The sequence below is a fragment of the Colossoma macropomum genome, unplaced genomic scaffold (assembly GCF_904425465.1).
Source record: "Colossoma macropomum unplaced genomic scaffold, Colossoma_macropomum, whole genome shotgun sequence".
NCBI lineage: Eukaryota > Metazoa > Chordata > Actinopteri > Characiformes > Serrasalmidae > Colossoma > Colossoma macropomum.
The window spans coordinates 34,190,786-34,208,489 of NW_023494788.1; the positions used below are offsets into that span (position 1 = coordinate 34,190,786).

The 17,704-nt window shown below is 36.1% G+C and overlaps 1 protein-coding gene across 2 annotated transcripts in view; it reads right to left on the minus strand.

The window, feature by feature from the left end:
* Positions 1-209: 209 nt before the first annotated feature.
* Positions 210-17,704, minus strand: part of pcdh10b (protocadherin 10b) — a 29,558-nt gene continuing 12,063 nt past the window's right edge. Inside the window, exons 4-5 of one of the 2 annotated variants that reach the window (XM_036569240.1) lie at positions 7,961-8,118; positions 210-1,513 (exon numbers count right to left, since the gene is read on the minus strand). In XM_036569240.1, coding sequence (XP_036425133.1) covers positions 1,460-1,513; positions 7,961-8,118 — 212 coding nt within the window. In that variant the 3' untranslated portion in view covers positions 210-1,459. Of the gene's footprint in view, positions 1,514-7,770; positions 8,119-17,704 lie in introns of both variants that reach the window. The other variant, XM_036569239.1, reaches the window with a different exon arrangement.

The window sequence follows — 17,704 nt, forward strand, 5'->3', positions numbered from 1 at the left end:
GGAAGTTTAATTAATTAAGCAGAAGAAATAACCACGTTTTTGCATCTGCCTTGAAGGGCTATGTTGGCTAACAATGAATGGAAGCTAGTAGCCATTAATTTGTTTGCTATTCACTTCCATTTATTGTTAGCAATGTTAGCAGCTTTGAAAACTTGAGTTTTGAGTGTGAGCCGCCAATTTGTAAAGAAAATAAAACACACAGGAGTCCATTAACGTTTACATTATACACTTGTCAGTTTATTGGTCACCTTCTGCAGTAAGGTAGATGTGTGTGAGTGTGTGTGTGAGTGTGTATGTGTATGTTTTGATAGTGTGTGTGTCTTGAAACTTGGTGCACCTTCTGTATTTGGCCTCTCGGTTGAAAATGGACCCATTTTTTTGGCTACAATAACACAGAATTACCATGTATTCAAATCTAGATTATTATGTTCTTCTTTTTTTTTCTTGTTCTTCTTCTTTACATGAATCTCAATATCCAAAAGTGAAAAAAGGATGGATGTAAAGTTTGGAGATAAGGCTTTCCGTCACATTAAGAACCCCTGTAAAGTTGATGGCCAAAAGCTAACATTCCCAGGACGCGACCCAGGACACTAAAACTGGCGAAAACAGCGCGAATGGAGACCACATTTTCAGAAAAGAAAGCAAAAAAATAATAAAAAAAACAAACAAAAAAGTATAATATATATAGATAGTTTTATATATAGATTTATATTTATTTCGAAGCTTAAAAGAGTACAGTTAAGACTTCTCACACGTGATATAACCTACGCATTGTCTGAGAGAGTACAATTTAGGCCACTGCTGTCCCCGCTCACGACGTGAACTTAAAAAGCAGAAAAAACCCCAGCGCGAGAACGATTCCTCCAAATCCACTGCTTTTCCCGGAAAAAAATAAAAGCAAAAAAATAGATTTAGGGAAAAAACACCTGACCATACACACACACACACGAAATAGAAAAACAGTCATGTCTAAAAGAGTGATATTGCATTTATAATGCACAAAGAGTTTTCCTGTACAATTGGCTTCTCAGTGGTGTGTGTGTACAAACAACTAAAGGGCTCAGTGAATAATATCTCCGTCGTTGTTGGTGTTTTTCTTGTTTTTTTTTCCTCTTTTTGTTTGTTTTGTTTGTACAGTAGTGCTGTAAACAGGCACACGCAGTATCCGAGAGAAGCGATACGGTCCCCTCGTTTCTCTCGTGGTCTTCATCGTCCTCCTTTGTTCTTTTGTTCTCATTTTTTTAGCAGTGCACATCTGTACTCCATTCCGTCTCAGTCCGGCTGAGAAGCGTGATGTCCTTTTGCGTCCAGCCACTAGTCTGTCCTCATCAGTCTCTCTCTATCTCTCTTGGCCCTGGAGGCTCTGCACCCTCCGTCCACGCTTCGGGAAATGGAGTCCAACTTTGATGCTTCAAACCTGATGGTCCTTTTCTCCATCAGTCCCAGTGATTGTGCAAAATCACGCCGTCTCTGGTATGTCCACACGGAAAGAGCTAACAAATCCTTTTCCGCGCTGCAAAGTGAAAGACATCCAAGGTTAGCAAGCATCAACAGAACACAACAAACAAAAACACAATCACTAAACAGTAAACAATCACTTTAGCAAGGAAATCTCAAATCTCAGCTTTCTTTGTATGATGTTCTCAAAAATCATAGTTGCTGTTTTTTGTTTGCTTGTTTTTTACAGAATTAAAAAAAACACCAGCTGCCATTCATATTATTAATATTATTATTATTGTTAAAATATTATTATGAACAGATCAATAGAAATGCTCCAAAATAACTTGGAGAAAAGTCCATTAACTTCCAATCAAAGTTAAGAACACTGTTTTAGTTTTGAAGATCCCAATTTTAAAAAACACGGTTTTGACAATAGAAAGTTTTAGAACTTTAAAATCGCCACTGTCGGTAATACATTCAAAAAAATGGTAATGTTACAGGAGAAGGAAAAAAATTTACTTTTAATGTAAGTCAATGGAACCAGACATTCTTCCAAGTAATTTTAGGCTGTTTCCTTTGGGCCATTCATCATGATATTTTCACACAATGTAAAAAAACAACAGAAACTTTAAATTATGTCAAAAACTGAAAAACAACAAAATGGAGGTTTTGTTCCAACAGCAGTGAGATTATATATATATATATATATATATATATATATATATATATATATATATATAATGAGCTTTAGATAATAAAGCTGTATCATAATAATTTTGCAAATAATATCAAATAGCCAAACAGCACAGACATCATACAATTTATAGAATTTATATCTACACTCTCTTAAAAAGATTGCACTCTAACAGTTTTAGCAAAGACCATGGTTAATATAGACCTTTTGCATTTTTAAATGGTTCCACAGATTGACGTAGAATGAGCTGCAGATGGTTCTATGTAGCACCTTTTTTGAAAACTGTTCTATGTAGCACCAAAAAGGGTTCTTCTATTGTTGTGATGTCAAGCTTGTCATGGTGGAAGAATTCTTTTTGGTGCTACATAGAACAGTTTTCAAAAAGGTGCTACATAGAACCATCTACAGCACATTCTCCATCAGTCTGAAGAACCACTTCTTGATGCAAAGAACCCTTTAAGCATTCAAATGGTTCTTTGAGAGTTCATGGTTCATTTTCTTTACTAAAGAACCCTTGAAGAACCAAGTGCATAGAATGTATTAAATATAGTGATTGAATCACATAATGCTTAAAATATTTACTACAAATAGGTAAATATATTATTTTTCATTTAATGTCATTTAATGTTCCTAAAATAATTATAATATTGAATACAATATCATAAAATACCTCCTGTCTAACATGTAGTATTTCAATCTACACTCGATATGTTAAAATAATAGAGATAAATATGAGATGAGAGAGCAGTGGTAAAAAATAAAGAGCAAAAAAAATGCATTAAGGAGAAATAAAAGGTATTTCTTAACATCTGTTTATTTTTTTTCCCTTTCATTCATTTACTTTTGAATATTTATTTGCTTTTCAAGATATCTTTTGGTTCATTTGTCATGAAACATTCACACAGTGCAAATGGCAGCTTTTGCTTTCAAAGCACAAAGAAAACAAACAAATAATGGTGATTTTTTTTTTTTTTAAGACAGCGACGAAACATTCGTTACTAAAGCTGGAATTAATCTGTTTACTTCATTAATGTCATTTTCATTCAGAAAAGCTTTGCATATCAGCTCTGATAAACAGGTCTCTGTTTGCTTCACGCACACACACACACACGCAGAACACACACCACCCACACACAACCTCCTTTCACATCCAGACAGCAGCACTCAAGGCTCTCCATCATTTCCCCATCACGTCCACACGCGCCTGCGTCATCTTTGGGAAAATAAACAGGCTGCTCAGCTCGGAGCTGGCAGGGCAGATCTGGAAAACGCTCGTTTGAAGTATCTGAACTATCTGAACTGATTGTTGATGCGGCCGATCACTGCACTGTCTCCCAGAGTGTATTTCTGTCCACTCGTGAGACAATGGCCAGACTCCGCCGCTCTCTGTCCTCCCTTTCCAGCTATTTTTCACCCGTTTATTTTGGGAATGGACAATCTGCAGAGAGCCTGCAGCCTGCTCTCAGATATCTGAGGATGAAAGGATGATCTTTCTGTCCTTTTCTTTTAGAAAGAGGGCCAAGAAGCACTTTTTGAAAGGGCCAATAGACCGCAATTCTCTAATATTCCATTATTTTTCGGTTCTATGCATGAAAATCAATGAACATTTTCCCACCTCTGTTCATCCCTTAGAATTAGACAGGCTGTTTACATCACTGTGCCTTTAATATAGATGTACAGTTGCTATGCGAAAGTTTGAACCCCCTGGTCAAAAGGCATGTTTTGTTGATTTTCTATGTAAAAACAAGTTAACACAGCCTGTACAGAGAAAACTTTTCTGTAAATTTTAGTGCACAAATTGGTCACAACTTTTGCACAGGCCACCTTTTATGGCTTTTTTCCCCCACAATATGTTAAATTCATATAATAAACAGTAATTGTGTATTAAAATGTGCAGAAGTGTGTTCTCTGTAGAGGATGTGTAACTTATTTTCACAACAACAAAAACAAAACATCACTTGACCAGGGGTGCACAAACTTTTGCATACTATTGTACAACGATTCTGGTTTAATTTAGTCATAATTCATTTTTATGAATCAAACGGGCTGTTTTTGTTACCTTTAAGACTGATATATATGCAAATGAGCTCTGTTCTGATTGGCTGCCCTGTATTGTGCCTGGTTCAAAAGGCAGTCAGGACTGGAACACTATAACTTCAGTGTAAACGGGCGGAGCTAAAACAGATGTATGTAAATGTATGTGTGGATTTGTGACATCACAAAAACAAATTCAGCTGTTCAATGTTCACATACTACACCCTCAAAAAGATGGTTCTTCAAGAGTTCTGTAACAAAGAAAATGGTTCTATATAGAACTATATACACTCAAAGAATCCATTGTATGATTAAAGGGTTCTTTGCATCACGAAAGTGTTCTTTAGATTGATGAATATGCTGTGGAGAGTATCTATATAGAACCTCGATGTAGCACCAAAAAGAGTTCCACTATTGTTACAAGCCAAAGAACCAATTTTTGGTGCTATATACAACCATTTTTGCCAAGAGTGTACATAAAGCTGCTTTATTTCAAAGCTAGAAAAGAATTTTGATTTTTGATGAAATGAGCCCTTTAAGATTCCTCAAGGCAAATATGATGCAATTTAATTTATCTATTTTTTATTTTATTTTATATAGTTTAAAGTAAAGGGCTGCCCTTATTATCAGAATACACACACACACACACACACACACACACACACACACATACATACATATAAGTTTGTGCACCCCAGTGAATTCACGTTTTGTGAAAATAATTACAGAGAACACATTTAATGCACATTTTAATACATAATTACAGTTTATAATCTGAATTTTTAAAACAATGGCCTGTGCAAAATTTATAGTACATTTTTTCAGTTTAAATTTTCCATGTTTTATTTTATTTTATTTTATTTTTTTCAATTTTTAAATTTAGCAAATTAAAATAAGACATATTTTTTGCAAATTTCAGTGCACAATTTCTATTTATTCGCTGAATTTATCATCCTGGGGGAAAATATGTTCAATATAATAATAATATTTCAATTTTTAAACCTGGCAAGTTTAAAGATGGCATTTTTGTGTAACATTTCTATTTATTTGCTGAGTTTAACATTCTGGGAAAAAATGTGGCCTGTGCAAAAATTATGTCACATTTTACATGTTCTAATTTTTTATTTTAATTTTTTCCTTTTCAATTTTTTTCAACTAAGCCAATTTGAATATGGCATTTCGCAACTACTAGTGCACAATTTCTATTTATTTGCTGAGTTTAACATCCTAGGGGAAAAAAGGGCCTGTTCAGAAATTATGGAACATGTTATATTGCAACACATGACATCTTTTGCGAAGGCCAAAGCTTATTATTTATTTTTCCCCTAATATGTAAAATTCAGCAAATCAACATATCGCTGAAAAACTATCACCATTTTTAACGTTTTGAATTTATTGAAAATACCTATGGCTCTTTATGTTGTATGTAAATTTCATGATGAATGGGCCAAAAGAAATGGCCCAAAGTGACTTGGAAAAAAGTCTGGTTACATTAAATGTAAAGTAGGTTTTTAGGTTCTCTTGTAAAGTTACCATTTTGGAGAGGTTTTCTTCCCACAACAGTGATATGCAGTAGTATGTTCTCTGTAGAGGGTGCATTAACTTATGCTCACTTACAAAATCAACAAAACATGTCATTGGACCAGGGGCGCACATACAGCATCACAAGCAATTTCTCCTGCTGAACCCAAAATAAGAATTTTAAATAAAATATACATTATGAATATGCTAGTGTTACATGGATTATGAATGCTTGAACTAGAACATTCATTTGAATCAGAGTTTAAATCCAACATTAATGAGAGCGGAAAAAGGTGGAAGAGGAATGGCGGTGAGATGGAGGAGGAAATGCAGGAATGTGATTGAAGGAACAGTGGATGGAGGAGCAGAGGAAGGAGCAGAAGGAGGGTGGAACAGCACTTCACGCCAGAGAGTTCAGGAGGAGCTTGGAAAAAAAGGGCTGAATTTAGCTGGGAACCAGTGGTGGCATTTTGCAGAAATCTGGCACATGGCAGAGTGACATCACAACATATCTGTCTTTAACGTAAAAAAGCCTTTACAGATTTTTTTTTAGCCTAACAGCCATGATTTATCACATCATTATTTAAAAGGCAAAATTCTTGTTTTCTTTTCTTTTGTCATTTTCTTCTAAAATGTCTTCTGGCTTTTGATTACATCACTGCAGACATATAGGCAGGGAACATAATTTTAACCTAGCTTAGAGACCCTCCCTCATACTGCGTTTCACTTACACAGTAGGGAAGAAAATTGTGTTATGATTTCTCTTTTTTATTCTAGTCACTATTTATTTGTTTATTTACTTTTTAGAAGATTTGAAAATTTCATTTACAACATATCAAAAACTCATTATACTTAGACCAAAATTGCTTTTAATATAATATTGTTACATTAAAGGTTACATTTTTACATTGAACATTAAAAGTGTGTTTTTCTTCTCCTGTAAAGCCACTTTTTTGGAGATTTTTTGAGAAAAGTTCCTTATTTAGAGAAAGTTTAATGTCGCTCCCTTGTGGTTAAGTTTCAGCTTGCTAAACATGAGTGAGTGAGTTACAAACCAGGTTTTTGAGGTCACACTCAGTGTCCTCCTGCAGGTCCACATCACAGATTACAAATCAGTCTAATTGACGTGTTCATGCTCCGCCCACAAATGCATTCTTTTTTAGCTACTGTTGCAAATTCGGACAGTTTTTACAGAATGTTTGCAAAACATTCAACCTAATAAAAAATTGAAGGTCACAGCTTTCAAAAATTAAGATTAAAGATTAAGTTTTATTGATATGTTGCAGTTATCTTGCATGGGTGTATGGAGTAAAACTGTTAGCTAAGTTTACGTGTAGTTCTTTTGTTATGTGATTGAGGCTGCTAGCTAGCTAACTAAGTCAACATTATAGCTTACACCACTAGCTACTGTAGCATTGCTGAAATTATTTGCAATTACAGTAACATTACCGCAAAACCAGTAAGCACAGACAAAATGATGCTCTGAGCCAGTGGTAACTTAGCTAGCACCATTTAGACAGCTTAAGCCAGACAATGTATTGCTTATTTGGTCAGATAATTGTCCCTAATTATAATTACATCAGTCTTTCCCAACAACGCAGTATTTCAAATGCATACAAAATAAATGGAATTTGAAATTGCTATGACAAAAATTTAGATGTTTTGACAAAAGTTATTCATTAGATTAAGTGAGATATTCCAATACAGTTCAATTCAAATGTATTTGTAGAGTGTTTACGGCAGACGTCAACTCAAACGCAACAGTGGTGAGGAAAAACTCCCTAACAGAATGAAACACGAAACCTTGCAAGAAGCCAAAACTCAAAATATGAACCGATTATTCGCTGTAAACCCTGCAGAAAGAATGCATTTGTGGTTGTGGAGTGGATTTAGGCACGGTAAATCTGAAGCTAGATCATCTCTATCATGTTGCTGTTGTATGGAATTTACCACACTCTGCCAAATGTGAACGCCAACTCTGCCTGGAGAAGGTCAGACAGTGGGAAAAAGAGAGGGAGGTAAGGTAGAGAGAGGTAGAGAGAGAGTGGATGGGTATGCTCTCTCTGGGCTGGGATACTTACACGGATAGTTGGCTTTGTAAGGCGTGCGCGAGTTACACAGAAGCGCATCGCACTCTCTCCTATCTAGCGTGGAGGCGTGGAGGTGCTGTTGGTGAGGGTGTTGGTGGTGTTGGTGTGTGTGGAGTGGCGGCTCTTTGCCGAAGGTGGAGAATGATGAGTGATCGCCCACGGTCAAATCGCCCTCAAATACCTCAGTGTCGGGCACGGCGTCCATGCCCGGGACGTGCAGGTTGCTGCGGTAATCCGCGCCCTGCCGGGACTCTGTGGGCACGAAGCTGGGCATCCAGCAGCGGTCTGAGTGACCCAGGGCTTTACACTCCTCCGTGCAGTTCGAGAACAAATCTGCTCCTGTGGGGAGAGAAAGAAGGGGGTTCAATTCTAAACACAGTGCACTCCGTATGGTTTACAGACGCTTTATAGAAATCTGTGTGCAAGAGTAACAGTGCCGAGAAAGAACTCTGAGAACATGAGAAGAACCAGGACTCAAAAGTGGTTAACATTGGTGGTTAACTCATTTGAACAATTTGTTTATATTCAATTTCTATGATATTCTAATATCAGCATCACCTTGTTTTAAGGAGCACATACTGGATCTTGTTCTGTGGTCATTAAAGCTCAAATTAGACATTTTTACACTCTTCAATAGGTTTCTTCAAGGGTGCTTTAAAAAAAGGAATGGTTCTGTATAGAACCATGTCATGCTTAAATGGTTCTTTTCATGGTGAAATACTTTTTCAGATTGATGGAGAATGTGTTGTGTATGGTTCTAGATAGAAAAACGTCCTACATAGCTCCAAAATGGGCTCGTCTTTTGTTGCTATATAGAGACACTTTTTTGAAATTCTTTTTAGAACCATATACAACACATTCTCCATCAACCTGAAGAACGTTTTCACCATGCAAAGACCCATTTAAGCATGAAATAGTCCTATACAGAACCCACAGTTCTAAATAGAGCCATTCCCTTTACTAATGCACCCATGCAGAACCATTGTTTTTAAGCATGTAGATGGTTCATTCACTATGCATTAGGCTTTGTCCATTATGACCTGTATTAGTACATAACTGGAAATGGCTTTATTAACAATGAAGTTTTTTTAAGCTTTGCTCTGCAAATTATTGAGCATGAATTACCATCTAAATTCATGTCTTTTTAATGTATAATGGGCAACATTTAATTGCTATAGGTTATAGGCAGCATTCAGTTTATTGCTTGATTGAAGGTCATTAATTAAGAGCTAATAGCGAGTTTAGTAAGTCAATAATACTTCAAGATGTTTTCCATTTTCTAAAAAGCTGTTTTAGTCACTGAACTCATTGCACATTTAACATTACATGGAACACTGACTGTGAAGCAAAAGGCCATGAATAGGTATTGAATTTGTGACTTATTGAAAGACTGTTCATCATATTTAATTAGTGATGATGACTTATTAAACTTGTTAAGCTCTAAAATAATAAACTCCAGAACTCACCTGACACTTACAGCCCATAGGGATCAAATGCCATTTTACAGTAATACGATGTGAAGTTGTAATAATTCATTCTCTATAAAGTGCAGATTTTGACACAGTGTGTACTCTGTGCTATTACAACTAATTACAACTCATTGGTGGTTTTCACACAAGAGACCTCCAAATATGTACTAATACAGGTCACGATGGATGAAGCTTAATGCATAGAGAATGAACCATTTAGAAAGGTATAATTTGGGCTTTATTAAACTGAACTTAATAAAGGCCTTAATACAGTCTCTATAAAATAAACTGTTACTCTAATGTCTAAGTAGTATGATTTGTTTCCTCAACTAAAACGTTTTCACCTGATTGACATCATAAAGAAAAACGTGCCCCAAAAAGGGACCACATCCTTCAGCAGGCTGCCCCTGATTGGTCAGGAACTCAGCCCTGATTGGTCTAAGAGCTGTTTATTATCCAAAATCCCATGGCGCATAAGTTGCCAAAGCAATAACAAGTGATCAAAAACCCCAGGTTAGATCAAACTAAGCCTCAAGTTACTTCCATAAGCAGGAAATCCTACTTAGTAAGACAGCCCCCTGATCCTGCTGTTTATCAGAGCATCACTGCTCGCCAGTTTCAGTCTCCATTTCCCAAATGCTTTAGCCAAGAGTGCTAATGTTACGTCTCCTAATAAACAGACACACTTTCAGCTCTGTCTCCTCATTATTCACCACTATCACTGTAATATTTTATAATCAGCATTAACACACAAAGGAAATAAGAGGGGATGGTGGAGATCGAGTCTGCAGTGTCTGAGATTTTTACAACACAGAGTTAGAAAAGAAAAACATCGCACAGTGAAAGCAGCGTTTTACAGTATAAATAAATGTAGCGTCATTATGCGAGTAGTCAACTATGCTGCCTGACACAGCTGCCTAAAATTGATAGAAACAGATGCTTAAACAGAAGTTAGGTCACTGTTGGGGTTTATCTTAAAGTTAGGACAGTATTTAGGAGATCTATTTAGGAGATCTAGTTAGGATGTCTGTGTAATACTGTTCTCTCATTTGGAGTTAATGATAAGATAATGAATTTAGGAACTGTTCAGTCCATACTGAAGTCGTCATGGAGACTAAATAGATCAGATTTCAGAGTAAAGATGTTTCTGTAATACTGCATGTTTTTAGAAAATGTTGATAACAATAATTATAATAAATTTGATAATGATAATTTATTACTGTCTTGCAAAAACCTTCTATTTCCATTTTTGTCATTTATTTATTTTTTTATTCATTTACTTATGTTGTTTGCACAATTTGAAAACTTCAGATAACCTTTGAATTGTGTGAAAATGACATGATGAATGGATCAATAGAAATGGCTCAAAATTATTTGGGAAAAAAAAAAGAAAGAATAAAACATTTATATTAACTTCTACTACAACCAAACAAAAGTTTTTCCTTCTCCTGTAAAGTTATCATTTGGGAGATACGAAGTTTTGTTCTAACAAAGACAAAATGCTTCAAAAACATTGTATCAGTGAAATAACGGCTGCCATTAGCAATTTAGAAAGTACATGCCACTCTATTGCAGAGTGATCTATAACAGCTAAACATCTTGCAAAGTACTTCTCCATTTCAGACATCATTAACCAGGAAATGAATTAGCAGTTATGAACTAATTAATAATGTATTGCTCTGTTAGATTCTTTTCATTTGTATTTGGAAACCATTGATTAAATATCTCTTATGCATTTGTCTTATAATATCTCTATGATGCTACAGCCATTTGTGGCCAGAAATCCAAGAAAGCACAACTGGAATCTGGATGGGTTGGGATGGTCCTACCACCCCCCATCACTCAGCGAGACGCTGTCCAACACAGGGGCCTGTTAACTGATGTTAGAGAATTGGAAGTTAGTGTTCTCCTCCAAGCGTGTTGAGCCCTCCAATGACATTGCATTAGCGGCAGTTTGAAAAGATGCAGTGGAGCTTTACATTTCATGCTACCATTCACCCTCCATAATGCTGGTAGTACTGTGTGATTGGAGGAGGTCTAGCTGGTGGGCGGAACTGGACACACTACACTGGGGAGAAAATTGGGGAAAAACAAAAATCTCTTACGCAAAACCAAACAATTTGATTTAAAATATATTAGTGTGCATATTGTGTGAATACTGTGCATCAAAAGTTTGGGGATAACTACATTTTTAAAATAGTTTATAACACAAGTGAACATGTTTCCTTTGTCTGTTTGTAATAACAACATATCGCTGTTGTTGGAAGAAAACCTCACATCTCCAAAATCTCCATTTACAGGAGAAGGTAAAAACATACTTTATTTTTAATGTAAATCAATGGAACCAGACATTTTTCCAAGACATTTTGGGTCGTTTCTTGTGGTCCTTTTATCATGAAACGTTTTCTTCCAACCGCAGCAATATTTAAGATTTTTTTTTTTCTTATAAGAAAACCAATATCATGCATGTAAATGTCTGTAACAGTGTAGTTAGTGACAGTGCTAACTTGGGAACAATGCCACACATTTTATTTTATTTTGTTTTGATGTCAGCACTCACACATTTTAGGCGTTTAAAAAACCTTTGGGCCAAAAAGCTTCAAAATGTGCTCTTAACGATAGTTTGGACAATAAAACTGTCCTGCTCTTCATACCAAGGAAGACCCTGTGTCGAACCTGAAGCTGTTAAAGCATTATCACATACCTGCGTTATGTTAACAATAACGTTACAGCTATTTTCTCCTCATTATTTAAAGAAAAGCAATGACTCACTTCACACTTCTCTGGTCTCTTCCAGTACTTTCTCAGTGCAGAGGAAAGAGATGTCATTTAAAGTCACATTGAGGTTGTTAATGATGGCAGGGCGAAGCTGACGCCTCCGACATTTCCAGACTTATTCGAGAATTAGAAACGTATAAATCCTGATGAAATATAATATCAGTCATTCAATTTGATCATATTTAAAGCCGTGAGCATGAAATGGCTTCAGCACCGCGGGCTTCAAGCATGGGGAGATTGGCTTTTGCACCATTTCCGTTTTTGGAGTGAATTAATATGTCGAATTACCCTGATCAAAGCATGTGAGGAGAACACACACACACACACATGCACAGAAAAGGAGCTCAGCGATTTACTCAATGCACTAATTTCTTCTCATACATTTCCCTCTTTCTTCTGTTCGAGATCAAAGCTAGGTACACGGAGGAGCTAACCCTGGAGATAAACCCTAGTTCTCTCTCTCTCTCTCTCTTTCTCTTTCCTGCTCTCTTCCAGCACCTTTCACCCCAGTGTGATGCAGGAACTGAAAGAAAAAACATGTTATTTCCAACTAGAGACTTAACACTTAAACCTTGCTACATAACAATGACATAACCCTGCCATAAACATGTCATACATACATTTTTAAAGTAACACATTTTAAATGATGCTTAAACAAAAGCATACTTAATTGGAATCAACTTAAGCGTATTAATTATGAAGTATATTTTAAAACAGTGACTTTTAAAAGATGCTTCAGTACTTTTTTGCTGTATTTTAGATGCAACATAAAACTAACTAACAACTAAACACACATAAGTGAACATTCAAAATAATTTCAGATGTGGCAGAATTTGTGTATTAACATTTGCTGAAGTTAACTTCATTGCAACATAAGTTGTTCCAATTTAGAAGAGAAAAAAATATATATTTCAACATGATTTAAATATACGTTGTGTTCTGTTATTCCAAAAATATGTGTGCATACTTTTATAAAAGTGCACTTAAGTACATGTTTTACTTAATAAATGTGTTGAAGTGTATTTAGCGATACTGAAATATAATGTATAGTGCATTTTAGCTGTAAGCAGCATATATACAGTAAGATTTGATAATATATTTAAGTGTAATAACTCCTGTGTCTACTTAATTCTACTTAAGTGCAACCTAAATCATTCAAAGCACTCAAAAGCACTTAATATACATTCAGGCACAGCTTAATTACAATGGAAATACACTTAAGTTGTTCCACAATAGTACATTTAGTATATGTTTAGTATAAGTGTAAACGTGCAAATATTAAAAATACATACTTTTCATTTTAAATTACATTTAAAGTACATTTAATGCATTTTTCGTTCAAAAGGGAACACATCAGAATATGATATGTTTATAGCATGGTTATGTCTATATTATTACCCACAAAACAGAACTGCATCCAAATTTTTGAAAGCCGAACTGCTAAATCCCAACCTTGACAGACAGAACATGAACTAAATAAACTCCACTCACTAGTCTTAAAGTCGAGCTTTTGCTGAAACTAACTGCTGTGAAATGGCTGCATCCACCATAAATGTTGCTGAAGAGATGATGTGCCGGTTCTCCTGCTCTACGCCGTATGTGACCAGCGTAGCGACCAGGGGCCGAGAAACGCCCTAAATCTGAAATCTGTTTAGTCACCATGACAACTGCAGTCAGGATCTAATTTAGGTCAATAGCTATTACAGAACAACAGTCCCTAAGTCCATCATCTTATCCACACTCTAGATAAGAAGAGAGTTTTACTGAAGAAGCCTAACTTTCCACAATACCGTCTCAACTCTAGAACAACCCCAGTGTTCTCCTTACTTCAGTTTTAACCTTTTGTTTCCACCTTTAGATTCTGATCTTCTGCAAACACCACCCTAAAATACAGTTTGGAGAGGCCTGTTTGTGTTACTGAGCTTTTAAATGATGTTTTAACATTAAATAACATTATAACAACAGAAGAACCTTATTTGGTGCCATATAGAACACTTTTCAAAAACCATCTACAGCACAATCTGAAGAACTCTTTCATGATGCAATCATGCAAAGGGTTCTTTAAGTGTTCATGGTTCTATATATAAACCTTTTCTTTACTAAAGAACCCTTGACAAAAAACATTTTTTAGAGTGTACTTTTAATAAACATTTCAAAACTTCTAAATATCTAATCTAATTTTGATACATTTCTCTTTATTTGTTCACTTATTTGTCTTTGTAATCTTTGTCTTTGTGTCGTTGTCCATATAATTTGAGCCAATACTCTCATTTTTCATTTATTTATTTTGTCATTTTTTCCCTGTACAGTTTTTGCATCCCTGGTCAAATGGCATGATTGTTGATTTTCTAGGTAAAAATAAGTTAACATATCTTTTACAGGGAATATTTCAATGCACAGCTACTGTTTATTTGGTGAAATTAGCATGTTGGGGAAAAAACAACACATTTATGTGGCCTGTGCCAAAGTTATGGCAACTTTCCTATTTTATGTTGTATAGTTTCCAGTATGTTAAATGCAGGAAAGAGCATAAAGAGAAAATGTGCACTCAAAATGCCATGCTTAAGTTCCCTGTAGTTTATGTGTTCCCTTATTTTCACAAAGAAAATGCATCATTTGATCAGAGGTGTTCAAACTTTTGCATATGACTGGATTCCTTCAAATATTAGTAAACTAATCCAACGTTATACACGAGAAAACATCACAAATGTGACCTACACTCTCAGAAATAAAGGTAATCACTGGGCAGTGCCCCTCTTGTCACTGGGGTGGGACTCTCAAGAGTACATCTCAGTACCTTTAATCAGGGAACATAACTGTACCATAATCCATTGAAATTATATTTAGGTTGTACTGACTCCACAGACCCCATCTCATCTCCAGACTTTTTATTTTATTGCTCTGTTTTAAAACATTAGGTTATTAAAAGATACAAAAGGTACTTTTCATCTGGAAAAACTTATTTAAGGTGCACAACTGCACCTTAAAACCACTGTTGTACCTTTGAGGGAACATTTACAGTGTTTGTACCTTGATGAACAAAACATGTTCCTACACAGAACCTTTATTTCTAACAGTGCAGACCTTAATTCTCAACGTCAACATGAGCACAACCAACCAGTTCACCACAAACAAGCCAGAGAAAGGAAGATTCACATGTGGTTGCAATGCTGTTCACCTCAGCTCTGGTCTACAAATGCATTCTGCTTAGCCGTGTTTAATCTGAAGCTTCTGAGCCACCCGTCGCTTTAATAGCGGAATAACCGAACGAATCGGAAAGCCAAGAAGCTGCGCCACAAAGGTGCGACACGCAAAGTCAGCGGGAGCAAGCAGATCCTGTTAGCCGGGCCTGACTGTTCCACAAGACTTTTTTTTCTTTTTTTTAAGTCCTGTTATCAGCCCAGCAGGTGTAAGCCGTTCCACTGCATATGTGTGTGTGTATGTATGTGTGTGGATCTAAAAAGCTGAGTAGTTCCAAATCCCCCCTTAGCCCCATCTCAAAACTCCTCCATGTCAAAAACAGTCAGTAATTACAGCTGCCGCATTAATATTGTGTGTGTGTGTGTGGGTTTTTTTTTTTTGTATTTTTCTAAGCAGCTCAAAGTGCCAATGCTGGGGGTTCTCAGTGCTGTGTGTGTGTGTGTGTGTGTGTGTTTCCATTGGGGGGGGCACTGGTTTTTAATCCTCTGACTAGCCCTTCAGACAGAAGACTGGTCAGCACATGCAGACTTTGGGTTTTTTCCTGCTTTTAAAGAGGATTAGAGTCATTCAACACAATATGCAAACAGTCTGCTTAAGACAAGGCCTTATGGGCCGGGCTGTAGGTCTCAGCCAAACGGGAGGCAACAAGTGAGACGCTGTTTAGCCGTCAAACACAGCTTTTACAAAAGTGACGGACATTTGAAATATCCTCACTAGCACAAGCTAATTTGAACGGCAAAGAAAAGTGAGAGAGAAAAGAGAAAGAGAGAGACAGCAAGACAGAGCGACAAACGAGAAACCGCGAGGAGGAGTTTGATATTTAGAGAGAGCAAGATAAGACACTCAAAGGCCAACAGACTCTTCCTCGCCTTCTAATCCCAGCGAGACATCTCGATATCTCCTGACATTTTATGAAATTAAATGCTCCGTGTATTCATACGGTGTCACTGTCTTTCTTCCCTCACCGGTAAATTGTAAAAGCAATTATGTTGTGGATTTACAGCCGGGTTTGGAGAGAAGGGTTAGAAAATATCTGAGGAACATTTCAGCAACAGACTTACTGGACTGGGACTGGAGAAAACTGGTTTATTAATGTACACAAGAAGAGGCCTTTCATTTTCAAAAAAAAACCCTTTTTTCTTACATCTGGAGCACATTACCTTCTCTTTTTTATGAAACTGATATGGATTTCAAAATCTTTAGTATCAATCAGTACTGATACCAATCCAAAGTTTCTTCTTCTAAAAATCCTCAGCTTTAAAATTAGCCTTTTTAAATTGAAGCAATTCCCTTTGAAAAGTGAACCATCTGCATTTTTCCAAATAAAGGTGCCTGAAAGGGTTCTTTACACTGTCCCATAGAAGAACCACAATTGGTTCCCTGTAAGACATTCTTTAGAGAACCACAGAGAACTTCCACATAATAAAAAGGTTCTAGGAAGAACTGTTAAATTGCTAAACAACCTTTATATTTGCACATTGCCCTAGAGCCCTATTGTTTCCCATAACATTCTTTAGAGAATCATACAGAACCCCTACATAATGCAAAGGTTCTAGAAAGAACTGTTAAATTAGTACAAAACCTTTATATTTGCACATTGCCATTGAAGAACCACTACTGGTTTTCTAAAAAAACTCCAACCCCTGTTGTTTCCCATAAAACCATTCTTTAGAGAACCCTAGGGAACCCCTACATAATGAAACAGTTCTAGGAAGAACTGTTAAATTGCTACAAAACCTTTATATTAGTGCAGTGCCATAGAAGAACCACTACTGGTTTCATAAAAAAACACTAGAACCCCTAAAAATGTTCTTTAGAGAACCATAGAGAACCCTTACATAATGAAAAGGTTCTAGGAAGAACAAAACCTTAGTACAAAACCTTTATATTTGCACAATGTCATAAATGAACCACTATTGGTTCCCTAAAAAAGAAATTGTTTTAGTTTTAACATTGTTTAGAAAACCATAGAGAACCTCACATAATGAAAAGGTCCTAGGAAGAACTCTTAAATTGGTACAAAACCTTTATATTATGTAAAGATACTTTAGGCCGGTTTGCAGATTAAAACAGCCAGTGGGTAACTTATAAAATACATATTGAAAAGTAAAGGATCCTAAATGGTTCTTGGCATGGATGGTTCTAGAAACAACCTGTAATTGTTAAAAAAAATCAAAAGAATCTTCTTTTTGGCACTTTTATTTTATTACATCTGAAGATGGCACCACTTTTTCTCTTTTCTGATTGTGAAATTGTAACTTTGAGTATGAAACATCACCAGCACTTATTTCAATCCAACATATTTAAAAACTACCAATTTAACTAAATGATTCTTCAACGGCATCACTCAAAGAACCCTTTGTGAGTAAGACAGTAATGTAGGCAATCATGTACAACCTACTCAGTAACTCTATTAACCCCACAGGAGGAACCACATGGCCAACAACACCACATCTCACAGTGAGAGTGAGTTTCAG